Source organism: Chiloscyllium plagiosum, chromosome 9, assembly GCF_004010195.1.
Source record: "Chiloscyllium plagiosum isolate BGI_BamShark_2017 chromosome 9, ASM401019v2, whole genome shotgun sequence".
Lineage (NCBI taxonomy): Eukaryota > Metazoa > Chordata > Chondrichthyes > Orectolobiformes > Hemiscylliidae > Chiloscyllium > Chiloscyllium plagiosum.
The window spans coordinates 75,952,607-75,979,057 of record NC_057718.1 but is presented as its reverse complement, the minus strand read 5'-3'; the positions used below and the strand labels follow the sequence as shown (position 1 = coordinate 75,979,057).

The 26,451-nt window shown below is 41.0% G+C and overlaps 1 protein-coding gene across 8 annotated transcripts in view; it reads left to right on the top strand.

Annotated features, from left to right (window-relative positions):
* LOC122552951 (unconventional myosin-VI) overlaps positions 1-26,451 on the top strand; it is a 252,618-nt gene that overhangs the window by 125,688 nt on the left and 100,479 nt on the right. For all 8 annotated transcript variants that reach the window (XR_006312565.1, XR_006312566.1, XR_006312567.1 and 5 more), the window contains exons 5-9: positions 12,465-12,594; positions 13,379-13,484; positions 13,792-13,847; positions 14,412-14,509; positions 14,608-14,772. Coding sequence is in view for 5 of the 8 variants with exons in the window: in XM_043696242.1 (XP_043552177.1) it covers positions 12,465-12,594; positions 13,379-13,484; positions 13,792-13,847; positions 14,412-14,509; positions 14,608-14,772 (555 nt within the window). In the remaining 3 variants the exon portion in view is untranslated. The remainder of the gene's footprint in view (positions 1-12,464; positions 12,595-13,378; positions 13,485-13,791; positions 13,848-14,411; positions 14,510-14,607; positions 14,773-26,451) is intronic.

The following is a 26,451-nucleotide window of genomic DNA, read 5'->3' as shown; positions in this document are numbered from 1 at the left end:
TTCCGTTGTCTTTCCCTTAGGCATCTGTCGATGAAATTGCGGGGGTATCCGTTTTTGGCGAATACATTGTAGAGGTGTTCTTCTTCCTCTTTTCCTCTTTTTGGTGTACTGCAGTGTGTTGTGGCCCTTTTGAATAGTGTCTTGATGCAACTTCTTTTGTGTGTGTTGGGGTGGTTGCTTTCGTAGTTCAGGACTTGGTCTGTATGTGTGGCTTTCCTGTATACCTTTGTGGTGAATTCTCCGTTCGGTGTTCTCTGTACCATTACGTCTAGGAATGGGAGTTGGTTGTCCTTTGCTTCCTCTCTAGTGAATTGGAAATAGAGAACACACACCGGATCATCAACGCCACACTCAGGAATCTGATTCACTAGAGAGGAAGAAAAGGACAACCAACTCCCATTCCTAGACGTGATAGTACCCACAGAATGCTGTCCTCCCGCTCACCTGCGTCCAGTGGAGCAAACCATATGCATCCTGGGTAACCGAGCACTTATAAAGGGTGGATAGTGATTAGCAGGCACTATTGCTATGATGCCCCTTGCATGTGCATGTATTCTAAGAGAAAAAGATCAAAATGGCATCTGTTACTGTCCTCATTCAATATCTGATGCCCCCAGGTGCCCTCCCTTCCCCAATTCACTTCTGTTGCTAATTGTTGTTATGAATCCAGGCCTGAACTTAACCCAAATTCTGAAGTATGAGCACACATGTAGGTCATGCACTGGCTTTCTAGAGTATTGTCAGATTGTGAAAGTGGACCACCTGGAAGAAAAAGTTGTTATGGAGGCTCACGGGCAGGGATTTTTTTAAAATTTTGGCCTGTCTCTGCCAGTTATCCCACCATGAATGGTATGCTGAGGGTGATATTGGCAGCCTGTCGCCTATCTTGGCGACTGGTGGTTAGTGTGTTCATTGGGATGGAAGGTACTCCATGATTGTCTGAGGTTTGGGCCCTCTGGGGAGGGGAAGTGCAACTGGGTGTGCTGAGGATACTGAAGCTGTTAGGGGTCCCCATCTCCGATTTGTTCTCAGCATCCCAATAGATTTCCTCCTCTCTGTCCCAGTCTCTCTTGTGGTTCTGCTCTTTTGGCCCTGTAGATGCTCATTATCCCTTTTTGAACTTTTAATATCAATCTCCTGTTAGCATTTCAAGTGATCTACAGTATGAGTTTTACTCGATCATTTTACTTGCATAGAACTGTGACTGCAACCTGCAAATCACTACATTTCTCGCTAGCTCAGTCATGTCGTTTTGGGCTGAATCATGATCCCTGATCTCTCTCTCTCTCTTCCCCTTGATAGGTCTTTTCTCCCTGGGCATGAAACTGCCCTGTGTGCTGCACATTCACTTGGTTCCTCTGTTGGAGCTCTTGAATTTTGGCTGGCATTTGTTTCTGGTTTTTTACACTCCTTAGCTCTTCAAGATTTATATTCTAACTTCCCTGGATTTTGCTTGTTCCATATGACTGGCTATTGCTGTCGCCTCACTTAATTTGGGGGTATGCTCACCTAACTTTGTGCCCCTTCCTAACAATTGCCCTCAGATACCAGACCCAAAACTAACTTAGCCAAGTGGGCAGAATTTTGCACTATTTCCTATTCAGACATTTCCTTAAGGTTTCTTCCCACTCTGAGCAGTATACCATTGTTCTGCTCTCCTCATGGATAACAGAATTCCATTACGATAAATGCAAGATGATGCACTTGGGCAGGACAGACAAGGCAAGGTAATACATGATGATGGTGTGACCATAAAAACATTATGGTATACTTAATAATTGAGGCACAGATGGTGGTGGTGAAGTAGTAGCATCTAGACTCCGCAGCCCAGGGCTCATCCATTCCATCTGCTTTTTGTTTTTCTCCTCCTTTGTTGTTCTTCCTCTTTTTTTAAAGTTTGTTTTTTAGTAATTTGTTTTGGGGGAAAAAAAGCCCTTAACCTGGAGTGGTGGGGACATTATTGGAGTGGCTGTGGACAGGAGTGGAGCATGCTCCAGGCCCAAGCAGAGTAGGATGGCCAGCGTGCCCAGAGTAGGGCTGGGGCATCAGCAGTTTGCGAACCTGGTCAGACCACTGCACTGATCTATTGCAGGCCCTTCATAGAAAGGCTGTAATATTTATCTTTTCAATTTTATTTCTTTCTTTGCAAACTTCTTCTATGAATAACTGTTTGGTTACGTAACATTTTTTCCCCTTTATTTCTCTGCTTCATATTTAAGATTTGTCTCTAAGTACTTTGTACCTAAGATGGCACTGTGGGGGACAACATTGTGAACGTTTCACTGTACTTCTGTACATGAGTGCACCTGACAATAAATCTAATTCTTAATGCTGTTTTGAGTTTAAGGGCAGGGAGGTAATGCTGGAACTGTGTAACAAGGTTGGTTAGGCCACAGCTAGGGTAATGTGTGCAGTTCTGGAATCTACTGGAGAGGGTGCAGAGGAGATTTACCAGGATGTTGCTTGGGCTGGAGAGTGTCAGATAAGAGAGATTTGGACAGACTGGGGTTGTTTTCCTCAGAGCAGAGGAGATTGAGAGGGGACATGATTGAGATTTATAGAATTATGAGGGACATAGGGTAGATAGGAAGCAAGTTTTCCCCTCGACGAAGGGATCATTGACCAGAGGGTGTAAATTTTAAGGCAATTTAAGGAGGTTTAGAGAAGATGATATGAGGAGAAACCATTTCATCCAGAAGATGGTGGGTATCTAGAACTCACTGCCTTTAAGGGCGGTGGAGGCAGAAACACTCAGAACGTTTGAGATGTTTAGTTGTACACTTACAATAGCCAGGCATACAAGGCTATGGGCCAACTGCTAGGAAATAAAAGTAGAATGGTTAGGTGGTATTTTCTTACCAGCATAGATGTGATGGGCCAAAGGGCCTTTTTGTGTGCAGTAGGTCTCGATGACTCTATGATAAAGATTTGTTTCTTAACCATTTTTTAAAAATTAACTCATTTCCATTTTCTTCGAAGGTCTAAGCCCTCTTCTAGTCTGTCAAATTTGGAATTGGAAATACTTTATCTGTGGCACCTCTTATTACCTCCTAATAGTTCATTATTCCCACACTTTAGAATTGATTTCCTTGAAATATGTCGAAGTTGCTTCTTAGAAACTGGGCCATGCTAGCAGCTCTTTAAAAAAACACCACCAGATAAATGCAAAAACAGTCATACACTCTGAAGTTCAAGAGGATCCATGGTGTTAGAGGCAACATGTTGGGATGGATAGAAGTTTGGCTGTCTGGCAGAAAGCAGAGAGTGGGAATAAAAAGTGGCAGCTGGTTACAAGTGGTATTCCACAAGGCTTAGTGTTGGGACCACAACTTTTCACTTTATACACTAATGATCTGGATGAAGGAACTGAGCACATTCTGGCTACGTTTGCAGATGATACAGAGATAAGTAGAGGGACAGGTAGCATTGAAGAGGCGGGGAGGCTGCAGAAGGATTTAGATAGGTTAGGAGAGTGGCAGATAGGAAAGTATGAATGTACTTTGGTAGGAAAAATAGAGGCATGGACTATTTACTAAATAGGAAGAAAATTCACAAATATGAATTACAAAGCAAGTAGGGAGCTCTCATCCAGGATTCTCTCAAGGAAAATGTGCAGATTGGGTCAGTAGTTAGGAAGGCAAATACAATGATTGCATTTATTCAAAGAGGACTTGAATATAAAAGCAGGCATGTACTTCTGAGGCTCTATAAGGCTCTGGTCAGACCACATTTGGAGTACTATGCACAGGATAGGGCCCCATATCTTAGGAATGTTCTCTAGGATAGTCCCAGGAATGAAAAGCTTAGCGTATGAGGAGCATTTGAGGACTCTGGGTTTATACTCTATGGAGTTTAGAAGGACTTTTTAGGGGTGGGGGGCGGAATATCTGATTGTAACATACAGAGTACTGAATACCTGGGAAAAGTAGATGCTGGGAAGATATTTCCATTGGTAGGAGAGACTAGGACCGGAGGGCATAGCCTTAGAGTAAAGGGAAGACATTTTAGAACGGAGATAAAGAGATACTACTTCAGCCATAGAATGGTAGGTCTATGGATTTCATTGCCATAGAAGGCTATGGCCACCAGATCATTGAGTGTATTTAAGACTGAGATAGATAGGTTCTTGAGTATCAAGTGGCTCAAAGGTTCTGGGGAGAAAGGATGAGAATGGGGTTGAGAAACTTATTGGCTATGATTGAATGGCAGAGCAGACTCTATGGGCTGAGTGGCCTAATTTCTGCTCCTATCTCTTATGGTCTAGCACTCAAGACAATTACAATAGACAATAACTAATGACAAAGTCAATGGCAAACACCTGAATGAATTAAAAAGAAAATGTTCCTCTGAGGTTTCTTTTCTTTGTCACTCATCCTTCACCACCCCCATCAACCCCAAACCTATTCTCCCTCTTGTCACTCAATGCAAGAAGTCAAAACAGGCATCCATCAGCTTGTTACGTGGCCTAATCCAATAATGTCATGTCATTTCTAATTGTGGCCTGAGCTGCAGTTTCACTATCTGTGTTCCATAAACTGTGTCCGTTATAGATACACATTTGTCCGACTCAGCCTTGAAAGTAGCCATTCATTCAGTCTCTGGGATGGCGAATTAAAGATTAACAGCTGGGAGAGAAATAAAAATACTCTTCATCTCCATCTTAGATGGAAAATTATTTTGAAAATGTCCCATCATTCTGGATTTCCCTGATCAGAGGTAACTCCATTGGCACCTGTCCTGTCAAGGACCTTTAGAATCTTGTTTCAATAAGATCCTCTCTCATTTTTCTTTTTTGTGATAAGTGTAGGCCTAACTTGCTTATCCTGTCTTCATAAAATAACACCCTCATCCCATGAATGAACTGAGTGAACCTTGTTCTGAACTACTTGGTGTAAGTATCAGCAGGTGATCAGGATTCAAGTCTCACCTGATCCACAGGTGTGTCACAGCGTATTCGAACAACTTGATTAAAATGATTTATTCCCCCTTCAATAAGGAGCCAAAATTTGTACACAGTGCTCCAGGTACAGTTTCACAAATGCCCTGTATGGCTGTAGCAAGTGCTCCCTACTCTAAAACAGTATATCTTTAGCAATGCAGGCCAATTTTGCATTTTCATTGCATGATTAGCATGCAACATTTTCTGAATCTTTTATGAGGATACTTAAATAATTCTATACCACAGTGTTCTATAATCTCCCTACATTTTAAAAATACTGTGTTTTAAAATTTTTCTCAGCCAAGTGGATAAATTCCTGTTTTCCTACATTATAGTTCATCTGTCAAAATTTTGTCTCACTCATTGAACCTATTTATACCCCTTTGCAGATGTTTTGAGACCATCCTCCCTGCCTTTCTACCTATCTTTATCACCAGCCTTAGCTGCAGTGGACTCAAGCCTTCACCCAAGTAATTAATATAGACTGTAAATAACTGAGGCCCAGCACCGATCCCTATGTCACTTCACTCTCCATTTTCCAACATGAAAATTACCCATTTATCCCTCATGCTATTACCCCCAAAGCCATTAGCTCTTCTTTAATTGGTAACTTTAATAGTAATAGCCACCAAAGACCCTGAGGACACTTTCGTTAGAGAAAGACCACTGGTGGTGAGTTTAACCTGAAGGTCACCAGGCAAGTTTGAGAAAGCAGGACCTTTGTGATGGGCTTGGGTGGTGTGGGAATTAAACCTATGCTGTTAGTATTACTCTGCATCGCAAGCCAGCTCTCTAACCAACTGAGCTAGCTGACTCCTGAGGGCTAAGTACCCTTGCGCACCTTAACTCGTGCCTTTATAACTTGATTAAACCTTGGGACTAAGGTACTAATAATTTGGCAATGGATATGAGGAATGAACAAGTGGCTAAGATATTTGGAGGAGAAGGGAGGTAGGAGTCCTGAATGAAGAACAATGTCCATACTTCAGTAGCCAGCAGCTTTTCTGGGGGAGGTGAATAACTCCTGGAGACTCCCAGAGGATCTGGAAGTGCAGTAGGCGGGCACCTGCAACTCAACTGCAGTGAAAGACTTCAAATGGAACTGAACTGGGGCATGAGTGTTGTGGAGTGGTGAGAAACTTCAAATCCATAAAGATCCAGCTTTCCCATAAATCCCTAGGATTTCTCTGCTCTCTGGTTAGTTTTTCTTATTGTATAGAGAATGAGGGTAGGCCTATTGGTTAAACTTAAAGCTGAAATAACCCATTCAATACTTTAAGCATGCTTTACCATTAAATGTGATTTATTGCTGATTTTTGATCTCAACTCCTACATATTTCTAGATCCCTTCATTTAGATATTATCCTAAAATTTATTAATCCTTGTACTGAATATTTTCAAAGACTGAGCATGTACTGCCATTTTGAATCGAGAATTACATAGATTCGCAATATTTTGAGGAAATTTCTCCTCTTAAATAGCTGACCCCTTGTTCTGGATTCCTAGACAGGGAAACCATTCGTACAGCTTCCATTCTGTCAAACTACTTAAACTGTGTTTTATTGAGACCATCTCTTGTTTTAAATTCGAGGACAAAATAAGCTCACTCTACTCATTGACTCCTTGGATGAGGGAATTGTTCAATCTGTTGAACCAGTGATACATTCCTTCCATGGCTAATATATTGAGGAATGCTTTAAGCATCTAGGATGAAGTCCCTGGTAGGAGGACAGTTCAGAATCTTGGAGTAAGATGTATCATTCAAGTTCTCATCTTTGTAATGATGTGTATCATATTGGTATAGCTTGTAATTCTCATGTTGAATAAATTGCAGCTTGTTTTCCTTGACCACATCAGATCTAGTGGATTCTACAGCTCCCTACCCTAAGGAGATGATGGCAGCTAACCTACTGCCCATATAATAATAATTTGCTTTCCTAGTTGTTGCCATGCTTTCCAAAATGGAAATTCCACATTATCTCTCTACCCTGTTAGTACCGACTTGCTGCTTAAATCTTTTGTTAGCGTCTTTGCTCTCTGCATGATTCACTTTCCTATCTAAATTTGTAACATCAGCAGACTTGGATTAATTTGCACTCAGTCACCTTGTCTAGGCAATTGAGATAGTGTTAATTGCTGAGGCCCAAGTACTGACCCTTCTTCGGAGCCCAACAGTTATTGTTTGCTAACACAAAACTGAACTGATTACTCCTACTTTCTCTTTAATCAATCTTTAACTTATCTGTATATGTTAGCTGTCAGAGAGAGGAGTCACTAGACTTGAAACGTTAACTATGCTTTCTTCCCATAGAGCTGCTGATTCTTTTTGAGTTTCTCCAGCAATTTCCAGTTTTGTTGCTGGATATATTATCTATATTCTTTTGAGCTCTAACTCTGTCTAATGACCTCTTGAAATTATTGAAATTATAGTTTCTGAAAACCCACCCACACAACATCTGATTTCCTCTTTTCCATCGTAGTGGATGCATCCGAAAAAAACTCATAACCAAATTATCAAACATTAGTTCCCTTTCATAAATGTATGCTGGCTCTGCCGAATCAATTTGAGATTCTCCGACTACTCTCTTACCCTGACTAATGGGTCTAGCATTTTCCCAATTTGGTGGATATTTTGCTGTATTCTCTCTCTCGTTCTTTATTGAGTTGTGAAGATGTTAACTCTAATTTCAAAGTATCTGTTAAAGAAGTTTGGGAATTCTGAGGGTCAAAACCCAGTATCTGATTAAATAACTCTTGAATCTGAGGATGCAACCCATCAGGTTCAGGGGATTTTAACAAAAACAATCCAAAGTTCTGAAGAGTCACTGTACTCAAAACATTAACTCAGCTTTCTCTGCTTTCTCTGCACAGATGCTACCAGGCTTGCTGATTTTTGCAGCAATTTTGTTTTTGCCTTGAATTTTAAGGCCTGTTAATTTATCCTGTGCTTTTATTGTACTGATAAGTTTCCTAAATTCAGGTGCCAGAACTGGGATCACTGTTTTCTTTACTGAATTTCACCTGCAAATGCTGCAACACAGGCAGTCTTCAAAACTGCTGAATGCTTTATATACAGTGTAACTAGCCACAGTTGTGTAGCATACTTTACTGGATTAGTAAAAGGCTCATTGTCACTATAATTTATCTCTGTTACTTGAAATGCAGGCAGTGGCTGCATTTACAATACACTCAAGAAATCTTTTATGGAGAGGAATTCATTAGGTTCCTTGTTTTGGTATAATGTTGCTTAATTAGGTCTCTTGAAATGACATGGAAGTCCCTTACCACCTACACTGCTGTAGAGCACAGGAAATCCATAGTATTTGCAGATACTTCAACTCTTACACACAGTGCATCTTGTTTGGCCCCATGTATATTCAGTCTCTCAGTTCTTTCGTATGATTGTTAATTCCAGTTTTCAGCCATTGGTGGGCAGCACATAGACTGGACCATTTAACTGGACATGACAATTTGAATATGTATTTCTTTTTAAATATGCATTGAATGATAAAATATCATTTTGAAATTAAGCAAGCAAGTCACTAATGAATAACAAATCTATTCTTAGGAGTTGTGTGTGTTTCTCTTCAGTAGCAGAGAACTCTTATTCACATCTGGTTTTAAAATAGTGCTTCAATTTGTGTATTACTTTGTGGCACAGTTTCAGCATTTAAAATGTTTACTGTAAGTTTTAAGTTAAATGTAGCTGTGAAAAAGCTATTCAATGTTTAAACTTATAGGAAGGGCAATGTTGGCAGCAGTGACCTTTTGGTTGAAGCAAAATGTCTGGATTAATTTCCCCATAAACTCACTTAAGTGGGTTAAAGTGTGCTGGAGATGATTTAATTTTGGTTTAAAAAGATAACTTGTATTCCACGTGAAAAGAAGGTGGATGTTTGAAGCCAGCACATTCAGTGCTAGTTTCTTTTATTAACTCCTCCATTTCACCCAAGAAGATCTTTAGATCTGAAGAGGAACTGAGGGAAACAGACGGTTATTAAGGCTGCCCTTATCCAGGCAAGTGGGGAGTATTCCATCACCCTCATTGTGCCTTGTAGATAGCAGACAGGCTTTGAAGAGATAAAAGTGAATTATACGCTACAAAATTCCTAGTCTCGACCCTGCCATTGTAGCTATGGTATTTATATGACTGTTTCAAGTCCATTTCAAGTTTCACGGTAACCCCCATGATGATGTTAGTAGGGGAATCGGATGGTTAGATTTTCTTTTATAGGCAATGTTCATTGTTGGTTCTTGTGTGATGCTAAAGTCACCTGTCTCTTGTCAGCCCGAGTTTGATCTTGCCAGAATTGCTGTATTTGGGCATGGTCTGCTTCAGTATCTGAGGTGTCATGAATAGTGTTGAACATTGCAAGGTTCAGTGAATATCCCTATTTCCAAACTTAAGATGGGGGTGAGGTCATTGATGAAGCACCTGAAGATGGTTAAGTCTAGGGCACTATCCAGAGCAGTTCTGAAGTTGAGATGAGTTGAGATCTCCAACAACCACAGCCATGTATGACAATTGGAGAGTATTTCTCCTGATTGCCAATGACTCCAGCTTTGTTAGGTTTCTTGATGTCATATTTGGTCAATGGCAGTCACACTTATTTCACCAATGGAGTTCAATACTTTTGTCCATGTTTGGATCAAGCTGCAATGAGGCCAGGAAATGAGTGACCCTGGCAGAACCAAAACTGAGCATCAGTGTGCAGGTTATTGCTGAGCAAGTGCTGCTGGATAGTATTTTTGACAATCCCTTCCACCACACTGATGACCCACAGTAAGCTGACAGGATGTTTTTTGGCCAGGTAGGATTTGGTCTACTTTTTGTGGACTGGCCACACTAGGTGATTTTCAACATTGTTGGATAGAAGCCAGTGTAATAATTGTACTGGAACAGCTTGTCTAGGGACATGGCTACTTCTGGAATATTTTTTTCAGTAAAATTGCTGGAGTGTTGGCAAGGTCTCTAGTCTTTGCTGAGTCCAGCATCTTCAGGTATCTGTTGATGTCATGTGAAATGCATCAATAGGCTGAAAACCAGCAACTGTTATGTGAGCAGCGTCAGGCGGAGCATGTTACAACTGTGATGGGAATAATGTACTGATTATCCAGCTCCATTGCGCAACAAAACACACTTTAGTGTACATTTGTTGCTTCATTTTCCAAAATGAATAACTGCTATTTTGTACAACAATCAAAAATAAATTTCAAATTAAATTTCATGATGACCAACGCGTATAGTTATCATGTGTGCTTATTTGTTAGTGATGCAACTTGCATGAACAAATGTCTGTCTAATTTGGCAGTCAAGCTTGACAAAGTACAGTTAACAGCCACATTGTCCTGACATCTAACTCCTAAAATCTTGATGTCAGTTACTGACAGATGCACTAAACTACCAGTCCAGTCTGAGGTATTAAAGGATGTATCCGTATATTGATGGTAAAGGTCTCTTTGGATGGAGGAGAGAATGCTTAACTATTTTGGAAGTGTCTCCGGCCACTTGGGTTTAATTACGGAGAAATATAAATAAAATAATACAAGTTATCACTATTGAATGCTATCTCAGCCATTCTGCTGCCTAAAATATTATGCTGAAATGATTTGCTGTGAATTTTCTACCTTAGTCCACCTTGGTTAGTGATCCCCCTTAAACGTACCAGTATCTTTGGTCATCACTAGTAGCAGGCAGATTGAATTTTGCGCTGGGTTCCTATCTTGCTTTTGGAGTATATGCCACTTGGCACTTTTTTTGTCCTCTTCCTGCTTGAATCTAATTTTAAACATATCTTGTTTAAAGTGTAAATTGGTGATGAGGCAGTGAGTATGATAGGCTACCTGGAGCCTTGATGAGGGACAGGATCAGCCATGACCTCATTAACCAATGAGACTTGAGTATTTAGAACAAAACAGGAATAATGGAGATGGAAGATTAAATAAGAGTCTGATCACTAACAGAAAAAGAATCCAAGAAGGGAAGGAAAGATTGAGAGAACAAAGATAGGAAAGTAAGAAAATATGATAAATTTGAAGTTCTTAAAAACTTCTAGCTATTTTTCATTTACCAGATTGATACTAAATTGTTTAAAATACTCCTTTCTGGCCTGAATGGTTTTAATATTACATGATCAACTAAATAAAGAGGATGCTCATGCTGTTACCTCATTCATATGGTGAAATGTCCAATTAATATGAAAATTGAGGAAAAAAGTTAAGAAAACAGGTTAAGGGAGAGATAACATTTGTGTTAACTGAGCAGTGTGAATTGATGAGCAGGTTCTGGAGGTTTGCCTCACACAATCTATCCCTTCATCCCTTGATTTTACTGCTTGATTTGCACACATTGCTAATAGCATGAAATGGATAAAAATTTGTAGCACAGGAAGAGGCTATTTAACCCGTCATACATCTGTACCTGCCATAAACAGTCATTCTAATCTCACTTCCCAGCTCCTGGTCTGAGGCCTTGGAGATGATGGCACCATAAGTGCATGTCCTAAGTATTTATGTAAATGTGAAAAAAAAATTTTCTTGCAGGAAGAATAAATTAGACTCTTACCGTACTCTGAGCGAGAGAATTACAGCTAAATTTCCCATTTATCTTTTCACTAATCCTATTAAATGTACGTCCGCAGTTATTGATCACACTATCAAAGGATTGGGTCTTTCCAATTCACACACAGTGCATATTGCTAACATTCTGGTGTTCTGAAAAGACGTAGCCTTACGAGGACTCAGAATAAATAGCATGTGCAGCCACATAATAATATGGTAATTCACTGTGCAACACTAAAACATCTCTTCAGACCAAAAAGAAAGGTAATTTAAACAGTTAGTATCATTCTGGCAAATGATAATTCTTTAGAAATTTCAACTAAATTTATGATTTTATTTCCAGCTTGTATCTCCTGGTTTTGTACCCTTTGAACCAATCTTTCTTTATATCTTTTAGATTCTCTTTCTGTAACTGTTCTGAAATGTCATATGTTATAAAGACAGATTTTCTGTATATTGCTGAACTACTGTTTTTCTAATGCACTTTGTACAATATTTTACTCCAAATCTATTGTTTGAAGTAAAATATTGTACAAAGCAGTTTGGAAACACATTGTGAGAGATCTCTTTGATGAATGATACTTAGAAAGGAGCTTGTGACTTTGTCAACAAATGATGATGCTGAGGGCACCATTGCTATTTATCTTCCACATGGGGGAGCTCTACAGAAAATGTCTCATACCTGGGGATCTTTAGCTAATATTATACTGTGGTAACAAATAGGAATGGCAGATATATGTTGAAAGACTTAATTTGGAGATATCTCTTTTTGTAATATTGAGAGATTGGGATTCAACTAACTGACTTTATTGTATTCCTGGGAATTTTGAATCTCTTTCAAATGTCCAACTGGCATTTTGATGAAGGAAGACTAGCTAGATTCACTGAGTTCTGACAGTTAAAAATCAATGCTCGAGTGCTTTTCAATATAGTTCATGTGCCTTATTCTGTGTTACCTTTGCAGACTTATGTAGCTAACATTCTTATAGCAGTGAACCCGTACTTTGACATACCGAAATTGTACTCATCGGACTCCATTAAGAAGTACAAAGGAAAGTCCTTGGGCACTCTGCCACCACATGTCTATGCTATTGGTGAGTAATTTGATAATGCCTGGTCACACATTAGCATTGAAACTTATCGTTTGTGCAATATGCTAAGATAAGTTTTCTCCTTCAACTTTTTATGCGATATGCTCAGAGTTTTGAAGAGTAATGGAGTATTACATAATGCAAAAAGATGCACTATGTTTGCAGTACAACATTATCTGGCCACCATATGTTAAATTCTTTGAGATGAAGGAATGTGAAACCTTAGCTTTGTATCCGTCTCTGTAATTGAAAGATGATTTTGGGATTAACGCTGCGCTCATTCGTTCTCTCTGTTTGCTCCTTTAATGATGCAGTTAAGGCCAGGAGGTTACAATACAATATAATACAATATGATTCATGGCATGTGCTGGAGCCCCTCAATATATTATTACCTCCGTAAAATATCAGCCCTTTAAAAATAATAAGTTAAATATTCTTGTACAGTGTTTGACATAGTGTATGGTCGGTCCAAACATTGCTGAATTACAAATCAGCTGTACCACAAAACAAATCTGTTAGAGAACTAACTTCTTTGCAGCTGAAAGGGTTCAAGTTACATTCTATTTTGCCAAGAAATTTGTTTTTGGTTGAGTCTTGAAAATGAGACTTTAAATCATGTTTCAGAAAATGGTTTATTATTCTTCATGAATTTTGCACAACTCAAATTTTTTTTGTTTTATCTGATGGAAATAATTCATTGAAATGTGATATTCTTGCAGAAATTGGTAACCTTTTATGATGAGGTGATACTCCTGTCTTTAACTCTCTGTTTAATCCCAACTCTTAGCTGACAAAGCTTACCGTGATATGAAGGTGCATAAACTAAGCCAGTCCATTATTGTATCAGGGGAATCGGGTGCTGGCAAAACAGAAAATACCAAGTTTGTTCTTCGGTATGTATAAATCTCTCATGCCATGCTCTCCCTTTCACCACGGAGCACTCTTTTGACACCCCCCTCTACCCCACCCCCTGCCATGCTTGTCCTCATCCACACTGCTGCCCACACTCAGTCTCATGGAGCATGTCCCCATCCCATCTCTATTTCTTGCGATGAATATCTCATTTGAGTTAGTTGTGGTACTGTATGTGGAGTTAGCAGAATATTCGCAGGAACTATCTGCCCCTTTTTCGGTTCCTGATGTTAACCCAGATATTGCAAGGAAGCACTCGATTACTTTATTCCTGGTTCCATTCTGCAGGTACTTGACAGAATCATATGGAACAGGCCAGGACATCGATGAAAGGATTGTAGAAGGTACACAATTCCTATGAAATGTCAACTTGAGTGCATGCAATCGAAAAGTAACAAAGACCCGCCTATTACCCTTTTAATGAAAAGCAAGGAGTAATGAGTTTGGAAGGTGATTAAAGTGCCTGAAGTGGGTTGTTGTGTTTATTTATGCCATCGATATCAACACTTTCTGGGCAAAACCACAGACGCAAAAAGGGAAATTTTAAGTAATCCACCCAAAATTCCTGGAGATGTTTTAGTCTCCTCCAAAATTCCATTTGTGTAATTCAGGCCCTGCTCACAAAACGGCCATCACCCCGAGGTTGAAATTGTACAGTTTGGACAATTGGCTTGACTGAGGATGGCCATTAACAGGTTGCACTATCTTTCTGAGGTGCATGGGCAACAAAGGGAGAGCATGGGCAGAAGAAAAATAATTTACCGTGAAACTGACTCGTGTACACCAATGAAAAAGATGTCAAAAATGGTTTCCTTATCCCATCCTGGGCTGCATGGTCTTCTCTGCTGTATCAATCTTTAACTCTACAAAGTGGAGAAACTCATTTTAAATGTTTATTTCCAAAACAGCTAATCCCTTACTTGAGGCTTTTGGAAATGCCAAAACTGTACGAAATAACAATAGTAGCCGATTTGGAAAATTTGTAGAAATTCATTTCAACGAGAAGGTACCTTTAAACAATTTTTTAAAAATGTTTCCAGTTGTGACATGGCACTCCCATCCCCAAACTATCTCCTTGTCTTTTTGTTTCCTTCCCCCATGCAGAATGCTGTCGTTGGAGGTTTTGTATCTCATTACCTTTTGGAAAAATCCCGAATCTGTACGCAAAGCACAGAAGAAAGAAATTACCATATCTTTTATAGGCTGTGCGCAGGTGCTCCTGAAGAGATTAGGCAAAAGTTTCACTTGACCTCCCCTGATAACTTCCGGGTGAGTTCTATGCCATAGGGCTGTACTTCACTATCTTCTTTCTCTCCCTGGATCTTCCTCGTCCTTGTTTTTTTTCTGTCTGTCTCTTTCTCTGCTGTTCTCTTGCTGTGTCTCTCTCTTCCATTTCCTCTTAAGTCCATGTTCTTTTGCACTTTCCCTCTTATTTCCTTGTGTTCCCTTTGGGATTCTGCTCCTTCACCTTTCTGATGATTGCTGACATACTGATACTGGGTGCACAGCTGCTAATTGCTATGCCCTGGTGTCTCTTTCTCGGTGCTGAAGTCTGGCAAACCCTTAAATGTTAACTTTGGTACTTTGTGCCTTCTCCTGTTTAATTCATTGGTGCTACTTTGTGCAAGATTCCAGAGGCTAGGAGTGTGGGTGGCAACTTGATTCGGTCTTTGTGTTCTGATGTTTGGTTGAATTGCAGAAGTATAGGAATGATTCAAAATTGGAAAAACAAACATTATATTCTACAGATTATTGATCAAGTTAATTATTCTATAACGTGCATATCCTCTGCCTAAACAAAATGGGACTGTCATGAAAAGAATGGTAGGAGGCAGTTTTCTGAATTTGCAAAGATCCTGCAAAAATGCTATCCCGTATTCCCAATTCCACCGTATTTGCTCCCAGGAGGGCCAGTTCCACCACAGAACACATCAGGTGACCTCCTTCTTTAAAGATTGTAATTTCTCCTCCAACGCATATCCACTTCCCGCATTTCCACTTCCCGCATTTCCGCCCTCGAACCCCACCCCTCCAACCGCAACAAGGACAGAACTCCCCCGGTCCTCACCATCCACCCCAGCAACCTCTGCATAAACTGCATCATCCACCGACATTTCTGCCACCTACAAATGCACCCCACAACCAGGGTTTTATTTCCATCCCCACCCCCATCTACTTTCTGCAAAGATTGTTCCCTCCGTGACTACCTGATCAGGTCCACGCCTCCCAACAACCCACCCTCACATCCTGGCACCTTCCCCTGCCACTGCAGGAATTGCACACCTCTCTTTCACGCCCCCCCAACCTCCATCCAAGGCCCCAAAGGAGCCTTCCACATCCATCAAAGTTTCACCTGCACTTGCACCAATGTCATTTACTGTATCCGTTGCTCCCAATACAGCCCCCTTTACATTGGGGAGACTGGACACCTTCTCGCAGAGCGCTTTAGGGAACATCTCTGGGACACCCGCACCAATCAACCCCACTGCCCTGTGGCCGAACATTTCAGCTCCCCCTCCCACTCTGCCGAGTATATGCAGGTCCTGGACCTCCTGCACCGCCACTCTCTCGCCATCTGATGCCTGGAGGAAGAACGCTTCATCTTCCACCTCAGAACGCTTCAACCCCAGGGCATCATCGTGGACTTCACCAGTTTCCTCATTTCCTCTCCTCCCACCTTACTCCAGTTCCAAACCTCCACCTCAGCACCATCCTCATGACCTGTCCCACTTGTCAATGTTCCTTACCATCCATCCGCTCCACCCTGCTCTCCGATCTATCACTTTTACACCCACTTCCATCTACCTATTGCACACTCAACTACCTTCTCCCCAGCCCCACCGTCTCCCATTTATCTCTCCAACACCGTTGCCACCCCCCCGCCAAGGACTCCTGCACAAAACATCGATTTCTTTTTCCTGCTTCTCGGATGCTACCTGACCTACTGTGCTTTTCCAGCACCACTCTAATCTTAAGTTTTGGATTTGAGTCTAGGAGGGTTTTTGTAATTTGTTGAATGTCATTTTGCTTGACATTAATTACTCTGGATCAAAGTTGCCAACCATTTGCATAATTACTTGTTACACTGCTGTTTATGGAACATGGAATGCTTCTCTGAAAATGCTTAAGATCAGTAGCATTAAATGTCAGCCATGATTTGGAGGTGCCCGTGTTAGACTGGGCTGGATAAAATCAGAAGTCACATGACTCTGTTATAATCCAAAAGGTTTATTTGAAATCAAGTTTTCTGAGCACTGACCCTTCATCAGGTGAAGTAGTAGCAACTCTCTGAAAGCTTGTGATTTCAAATAAACCTGTTGGACTATAACCTGGTGTCGTGTGACTTCTGATTTAAATGAGAGTTACATTTAAAGTGTGATTATCTGAAGGTTGTTTCCATGTGTTACTGGGGAAATGGTCTCCCCAAGGAACAAAGAAAAGTTCAGCACAGGAACAGGCCCTTCGGCCCTCCAAGCCTGCATCGATCCAGATCCTCTATCTAAATCTGTTGCCTATTTTCTCAGGATCAGTATCCCTCTGCTCTCTGCCCACTCATGTATCTGTCTAGACACATCTTAAATGATGCTATTGTGCCTGCCTCTACCACCTCCATTGGCAACATGTTCTAGGCATCCACCACCCTCTGCATAGAGTATGTGCCACGTACATCTCCCCCATAAACTTTTCCCCTCTCACTTTGAACTCGTGATCCCTAGTAATTGAGTCCCCCACTCTCTGAAAAAGCTTCTTGCTATTCACCCTGTCTATATATCTCATGATTTTGTAGACCTCAATCAGGTCCTAATGAAAATAATCCTAATCTACTCAACCTCTCTTCATAGCCAGTGCCCTACATACAGGCAACATCTTGGTGAACCCTCCCCTGCACTGCCTCCAAAGCATGCACATCCTTTTGGTAATGTGGCGACCAGAACTGTACACCGTATTCCAAACCAAAGTCTTATACAACTGCAACATGACCTGCCAACTCTTGTACTCAGTATTCCCAACCGTATCCCTCTTGACCACTCCTATTGACCTGAGTTGCCACCTTCAGAGTACAGTGGACCTAAACACCCAGATCTCTCTGTACATCAATTTTCCCCAGGACCTTTCCATTTACTGTATAGCTAGCTCTTAAATTGTATCTTGCAAATGCATCATCTCACATTTGCCCGGATTGAATTCAATCAACCATTTCTCTGCCCAATTCTTCTATCGATCTCCTGCTGTATTCTCTGACAGTCCCCTTCACTATCTGCTACTCCACCAATCTTAGTGTCATCTGTAAACTTGCTAATCAGACCACCTATACCTTCCTCCAAATCATGAATGTATATCACAAGTAGTAGTGGTCCTAACACAGACCCCTGTGGAACACCACTGGTCACAGTTCTCCATTTTGAGAAACTCCCTTACATTACTACTGTCTCTGTCCTGTTGCCCAGCCAGTTCTTTGTCCATCTAGCTAGTACACTCTGGACCCCATGTGACTTCACTTTCTCCATTAGCCTGTCATGGGCAACCTTATCAAACGCCTTACTAAAGTCCATGTATATGACACCTACAGTCCTTCCCTCAATCAACTTTGTTACTTCCTCAAAGAAGTTGATGAGACACGACCTTCCCTGCACAAAACCATGTTGCCTATCACTGATAAGCCCATTTTCTCCCAAATGGAAATAGATCCTACCCCTCAGTATCTTCTCCAGCAGCTTCCCTACCACTGACATCAGGCTCTCCGGTCTATAATTACCCGGATTATCCCTACTACCTTTAAACAAGAGCAACTCTTCAGTCCTCCTGGACCTCACCCCTGTTCAAGGATGCTGCAAGATATCTATTAAGGCCCCAGCTATTTCCTCTCCCACTTCCCTTAGTAACCTGGGATAGATCCCATTCACACCTGGGGACTTGTCCACCTTAATACCTTTTAGAATATCCAACACTTCCTCCCTCCTTGTGTCGACATGAGATTAATCAAACATCTATCCCTAACCTCAACATCTGTCATGTCCCCCTCCTTGGTGAATACCAATGCAAAGTACTTGTTAAGAATCTCACTGATTTTCTGTGACTCCACACATAACCTTCCTCCTTTGTCCTTGAGTGGGCCAACCCTTTCTCTAGTTACCCTCTTGCTCCTTACATATGAATAAAAGACTTTGGGATTTTCCTTTATTCTGTTTGCTAAAGATATTTCATGACACCTTTTATCCCTCTTAGTTCCTAGTTTCAGATTGGTCCTATTATTACCAACATTCTTCTAAAACTTTGTCTTCAGTCACCTAGACCTTATGTATGCTTCCTTTTTCTTCTTAGCTAGTTTCACAATTTCACCTGTCATCCATGGTTCCCTAACCTTGCCAATTCTGTCCCTCATTTTCATAGGAACATGTCTCTCCTGCATTCTAATCAATGTCACTTTAAAAGCCTCCCACATATCAAATGTGGATTTACCAACAAATAGCTGCTCCTAATCCACGTTCCTCCGCTCCTGCCGAATTTTGCTATAGTTAGCCTTCCCCCAATTTAGCACTCTTCTTTTAGGACCACTCTCGTCTTTGTCCATGAGTGTTCTAAAGAATTGTGACCACTCCTCCCAAAGTAATCCCCTACTGAAACTTCAGCCACCTGGTCGGGCTCATTCCCCAACACCAGATCCAGTATGGCCCCTTACCAAGTAAAATACTTTGCTGTACCAGTCACCTTGAATTACATTAGCTGGTGTGGGGTCCATAGAGGGATTCAATTCAAATTATTGTTTGAAGGCTTGACCCTTTGAGTCAAATCACCTGACATTTCATGGAAGTCCTTGGAAGGAATGACTACTTGATGCCAAGTGGTTAATGACTAATGCTGACCAGAAAGCACTTAGAGATTCATCTCTGTCCCCAGATTAGTTAAAAGTATGAACTTCATCAGGTGCAAGCTTAAAACAGATGCTACTTCATCACCCTGAGGGGGACTGTATGATAGCTCACATTCTTATAGAACAATTGAAGCAGTGAAATGTGCCCAGATACTTCATTGTGGTGTTATCACACAACTGTTGACATCAATTATTTATCCTAAATACAAGCCTTTTAGATATGACAAAAGGTGGGCTTCCTTGGAGCATTGCCTTATCTATATATCTATCCTATTTTAAGGTGTTTAATTATGCAGGAGTTAAATATCTTGCACTGTAGTTATGGTGTTCTTTTATGAAGCTAGTGTTTTTAGGTGGCCTCCAAATAATTTGCAAATTTTATTGAATAAAATTATTTGATTGTGTTTTTCTTGACAGTAATTCCTTGTTTACCTCCAGTAAAGTATTATGGAAAGGGCATATCAGCCTTTGAAGCATTTCAGTTCTATAATGTTGACTGTAACAACTAATTTACATTTTCATGAATGTCTTTAATGCTCTTAAGAATCATAGTGGTACTGGTAAGATATGATTGGGTATCATAGGTTACGAATGATCCACTTCTGTCAATTAAACCTGTCTGTAAAAGCAGAAAAAGTGTTTGCTTTCAAACTTCACGCCAACATTCCCCCAGCTCCCCAAACAAAAGGAAACAGTCATTGTTGGTGATGGGTGAACTGTGATACTGTGAACTGAAGTGTGATTTCTTTTGAGACAAGTTGGGTGATTAGCACTAGAGGGCAGTGTTGGGACAGGTTCTGCAAACCAGCTTCCCTCCAGTTGCTGTAGTTTTAATTGTGACTGATTCAGAAGATGAACAGTTTCCCTGTGGGTGTAGGATTGGTCCGTTCTTTGAGCTTCTCGTACACTAGTTCATTTGTAAATATTGCAGCTTTTCCAAGCTTTCGGAGTTAGGCAAGATCTTCAGTTTGATGCCCTGTTCTGAAAATATCAGACCATCCTGTGTCTTGCCCTGAATAGATATTTGATTCAATCTGAAGAGTCAATTCTATTTCTAAAAGATTTAAAATAAAATCTGTCCCAACTTTTAATCTCTCGTTATTGATCAGCATGCTGCATTTACTTGGCTATAATTATGATGGGTAAAAACTGGCTTATTCTTCCATTCTAAACTTAAAGGAAATTACAAAATTTAGGGAATGCTGGAATATATATATATATATATATATAAGTGCCAAAATTGTTGTCTTCATGATGTACAGCCCCAGCTATTTTCTCTTCTGGTTTTGAATTTTCAATATTCATGTTGTGAAATTGTCCAGCAGGGTAAAGGATTACAGAGCTCATTGGAAAATTAGGCCTCTCTGTTCAGATCTTTTCCAGAAACCCAGAGAGTGCAGCTGTTCACAGAGTAAGCACTTGAGTTCAGAGTATCACATGTTTGATTTCCTTTAACATGGAAGGTGCTGCAGTTTCTTGATCAAGACACGCACCTTGTTCTGCCCTTAAGTATTTAGTGGCAGATGTCAAATTCACAGTCTATCTTCATTGATATCTCTTTGGAATAGTATGGCAACCACTCACCATGTTGATTGCAGAGATCAAAGTGAATTCTATTTGCCTAATTCTTGCAGATCCTACCTACCGTCACAGACTCCACCGTAGGTATATCTACATATCTGGTCTCTTGGACCCTAGCCTGCTTTGCTGCCTGTCTTTGTTACATCTGCATCAAGACAGGCTAGGCCTGGGCTTTTTTGCAGGTATTTGTTGTAACTGGAGCTAAATAAGAGATTTAGCAGTACATGTAAACCTCATTCATGCAGTAGGTGTGTAAGCTTTTAAGTCACTTTTTGTAAATGCATTGGGTATCATTTGCATTTAATGTTCTCCCCGAAGATAATCCGAAAGATTAGTGAGGTGCCTCTCCATCCAGGACTGAGGGGTAGCGCTCACTCCATCCTGAAAACAAAGTGGGGGAGCACCCTTGCTCAGTTCAAGTTCTAGAGTAGAAGTTGGAGAGAGGGAATGTGTTCTCTTATTCCATGCTGATAATGAATTGTTAAGTTTCCAATGTTTCTTTCAGATTTCCTCAAAGACTTTAATGAATAATTGTCAGATGTTCTCATTTTCTATATTATTGTCTAAGTGCCTTTTCAGTAATTATTGAGTTACAGATTTATTTGTTTGGTCATTTTCTAATTAGACTTGTTGCTTAATTGAACAAGTATTCATTTTGTGCAGTTAAGAGGGAAGTATCTGTGTGCACGATTAAATAGATATTTCATTGATGTAAAAGGACTTTTGTAGCTTTCCGCTTCTCAGTTTGGACCTCATTCACTTGCAGGTGAAAGTGCGATAACAGAGAGTGAAATGCAGTTTGGACTATCCATTACTTATAATCCTTTTTTTTAAATAAAGAATCACCATTTTTCCTCAGGTTACTGGAGATTCAAGGAATTAAACTCCTAAATATATGCTCTTAGTCTGGTACACATTAAGCCGTCCATTGACAAGTTTTGTAAAAGCATTTTCGTAAAAAGTGTGCATTTGTTTACCATAGACATGTCTATAGAGTCAGAGGTCTGCAGTACAGGAAATCATCCTTTTGTCCCTTGTAATCTGTGCTGGTCAAAACAATCGCCAAACTGTTTTAATTCCATTTTCCAACACTTGCTCCATCGCCTTGTATCCTTGAGGCATTGCAAACGCATATCGAAATATTTCTTAAATATTATGGGGGTTTTATGAGCAAGTGTTGGAAAATGGAATTAGAATAGTTTATTTTATAGCACAGATTTGAAGGGACAAAGGATGACTTCTTGTACCACCATTTACAGGCAGAGTGTGCCAGATTCATGCCACCTTCTGAGTGGAAAACCTTTTCCTCACGTCTCCTCTAAACTTCCTGCCTCTTAGCTGATATCTATCTGCATCACCACCTTGGTCATTGAACTGCCTAGCAAGGGGAAATGTTCTTTATTGTCTACTCTGGCTATGCCCTTTATTATTAAATACATCTCATTGATGCCCCCCCTCAATCTCCTTTTCTCCAAGGAACACAATTCCAGTCTGTTCAATCTCTGTTCTTAACAATTTTATTTTTGTTTGGTAAGGTTTCCAGCCTCCATTGCCTTCCCAGGCAGTGCATTCCAGATTTCCACCACCTACTGAGTGAAAACGTTATTTTCCAAATCCCCTCTGAATCTCCTGCCCCTTACCCTAAAACCTGTGCCATCTTGTAATTGACCCCTCAACCAAGGGGAACAGCTGTTTTCTCTTTACCCTGTCCATACCATTCATAATCTTATGCACCTCAATCACATTAACCTTCTCTGTCTTCTCTGCTCTAAGGAAAACAGTCCGAGCCTATCTGGTGTCTCCTTGTGTCTCAATTTCTCCATGCCAGGCAACATCCTGGTAAACCCCCTCTGATCCCTTTGAGTATCTCCAAGATCTCTCTGTTCCTCTAAGCTACACTGTGTCCTGCTATTCATTAAATACTCCCTCATCTTGTTGCTTCTTCCAAAGTGCATCACCTCGCACTTATCAGGTTTAAGTGCCATCTGATCAAGCCATCTATGTTGTCCTGTAACCTCCAACCATTTTATTCACTATTAGCCACTCTACAATCTTGGTGTCATCTGCAAATTTGCTTAACATCCCCCCCCCCCCCCCCCCATTTTTCATCTATATCATCTATGTAAATAACATACAGTAATGGTCCCAGTACTGATACTTGTGGTACAACACTGGACATCTGCCTCCCGGCACTCAAACAGCTTTCTACCACTACCCTTTTGTGTCCTATACTAAGCCAGTTTCTGATCCATCTCCCCAAGTTTCCCTCAACTTCATATGATTTAACCTTATCAATTCATCTGTTCCAGGGGATTTGCCCATTTTTAAACCTGACCGAGCCTCCAATACCTCCCCATTTCCTGTATGCACGTTCCTCATAATCCCTTCTCCTGAATTCTATAAATACTTTCTTTTCCAGAGTAAAGATCAAAGAGAAATCCCTTCCAATATCTTGCAGCTTCACATGTGGGACTTTGTCAAAAGCTTCGCTAAAATTTGTATAACCTACATAAATTGAACTTCCCTCATCCATACACTTGATCACATTTTCAAAACATTCCAGCAAATTTGTTAGGCATGACCTCCCTCTGACAAAGCCATGCTGACTGTCCCTAATTAACTCCTGCTTTTCCAAGTGGGTATTAATTCACTCCATCAGAATTTTCTCCAGTAGTTTCCCTAGCGCTGATGTGAGACTCACCAGTCTGTATTTTCCTGGTTCATCTCTGCTACACGTCTTGAGAAGTGGAACCACTTTAACCATCCTCCAGTCCTCTGGCATTTCCCCCTGAGGCAAGAGAGGAATTTAAAAATTTGTATTAGAGCCTCTGCAATTTTCTTGCTTCACCTCCCATAGCAACCTGGGATGCAATTGATCTGTTCCAGGGGATTTGCCCATTTTTAAGCCTGACCAAGCCTCCAATATCTCCCCATATCCTATATGCAAATTCCTAACAGTCCCTTCTCCTGAATTCTATACATACATTTTTTTCCTAGAGAAAAGATCAAAGAGAACACCTTTCCAATATCCTGCAGCTTCACACACCAGTCACCCTCATGGCCCTAATGGGTATTACCCTGTCCCTGGTTAACCTCTTACCTTTAATGTATTTATAAAATATGTTGGGATTCTCCCTAATCCTGCGAGCAAAGTATTTTTCATGCCCCCTTTTTGCTCTTCTAATTGCTTTCTTAAGTTCCATCCAGTACTTCCTGTATTCCTCTCTGGCTGCAGCTGAATTGTTCCCTTTGGTCTTGCTAAAAGCCCTATTCTTCAGAGAACCCTGGATAAGGAACTTATTGCTCCTACGTTTCCTTCTAAAGGGTACATGTTTGACCTGTACTCTTTCCCCAGCTCCTTTCTGAATGCCCCTCATTGCTCCACTGTAGATTACCCTCGAACTGTTCCCAGTGTACTGTGGCCAGATCCTGTTATATTTTAATAAAGTCTGCCTAGCCCCAATGCACAGCCATCTTTTACAGGCCATCTTTTTTTCTTGTCCAGAACAAAGTGGAACCGTACTGTGTTGTGGTTGCTTTCGCTACAACATTCCCCCAATGCCACATCGAACGCTTGGCTAGCTTCTTTCCCCAGAACCAGATCCAGCACTATGCCATCCTTTATTGAGCCTTCTATATATTGATACAAAAAACTCCCCTGGATACATTTCAAGAAATTCTCCTCCCCACACCCTCCAAAGCTCATAGCACTATGAGTATCCAAATTTATGTTGGGAAAATTGAAATCCTTTAGTATAATTACCAGACACCTATGCAAACTGTCTACATATTTGTTCCTCTCTTTTCCACTCCTAAATTGTACCAATAATGCCTCATTTGGGGACCTTTTCTAAAGTATTATCTCTCCTTATTGACACTTAATTAATAGTGCTACACCGCCACCCTTTTTACATCCTCTTCCGTCTCACCGAAAGATCCTACACCCTGGAGTGTTGAGTTACTAGTTTGGCCCTTCCCTCAACCATGTTTCTTGCAACAGTATCATACTTCCACGTGTCAATTCACACCATCAGTCTTACCTATTGCATTCCTAGCATTAAACACCATCCAGTCTTGTCGTCTTCTCTTGACACTGAAGATATGGATGTGCTGGTGTTGAACTGGAGTGGGCAAAACTTGAAGTCAAAAGACGCCAGGTGAAGTCAGTTCACTTGACAAAAGAAGCAGCACTCAATGCTTGTGATTTCAAATAAACCTTTTTGGACTATAACCTGGTGTCTTGTGACTTTTGAGCTTGACACTCAAGATAGCTGAACTCACTGTGACTCGCTTCCTTGATGTCTGTTTCATTGATATTCTGTGTTCCCTCCCTCTTCCAGACTGGTTTAAACTCTTCCCAACAGCACTAACAAACCTACCAGCAAGGATGTTGGTCCCAGTGTGGTTCAGGTGCAGACTGTCCCGTTTGTACATGTTCTAACTTCACCAGAAATGCTCCCAGTGATCCAGGAATCTAAAACCCTCCCTCTTGCACCAACTCTTGAGCCACACTTTCATCCAACTTACTTTCCTATTGCTAAACTTGCTAGCACGTTTAGCAATAGGAGTAATCTGGAGATTACAGCCACTGAAGTCCTTTTTAATCTCCTGAAGAGCTCCCTGAATTTTCATTACAAAACCCCATTCTTCTTCACTTTATCCATATCATTGGTATCAATATGTGTCATAACCTCCAACTCATGATGCTCCCCTTTTGGGATACCCTGCAGCCATTCAGTGATATCTCTGATTGTGGCACCAGGGTGACAAGACGTCATTCTGGGCTCCCGTCTTTGGCTGCGGAAATGCCTGTCTGCACCCCCCACCCCCACCCCACAGAATAAACAATTCCCTATCAGTATGGCTCTACCCTCCTCCACCTTCTCTTCCAATTCCACCCCCCCCTTACAGTCAAGCTGCTTGTGGTACCATATGTCTAGCCCTGTCTGCATGCCTCCGAGGTACCTTGTCAGCTTCCAAAATGGAATACAGTTAGTGAATGGGACCCCTATGGATTTCTGCACTATCTGCCTGCTCGCTCTTGGTTGTCTAGTGGTCACCCATTCCCTCCCTTCCTCTAGTCGCTGGAGCTGTGGTGTGACCACCTCTCCAAATGTGCTATCCATGTAACTCTTGGCATTTCGTGATAATTTTGCTACTTGTGTTTGAGGAATTAGTGGTCGAAATCAGAGCAGCCTCTGTGTTATTCTGCTGATGTTGCTCCAGAAATTGAACTATTGTTTCTATAGGCCGGTGAGTCTCACTTTTGTTGTGGACAAAGTCTTAGAGAGAATTGTAAGGGATAGGATTTATGAACATCTGGATAGGAATAATGTGATCAAGGATAGTCAGCATGGTTTTGTGAAGGGCAGGTCGTGCCTCACAAACCTTATTCAATTCTTTGAGAAGGTGACTAAGGACGTAGACGAGGGTAAAGCGGTAGATGTGGTATATATGGATTTTAGTAAGGCGTTTGATAAGATTCCCCATGGTAG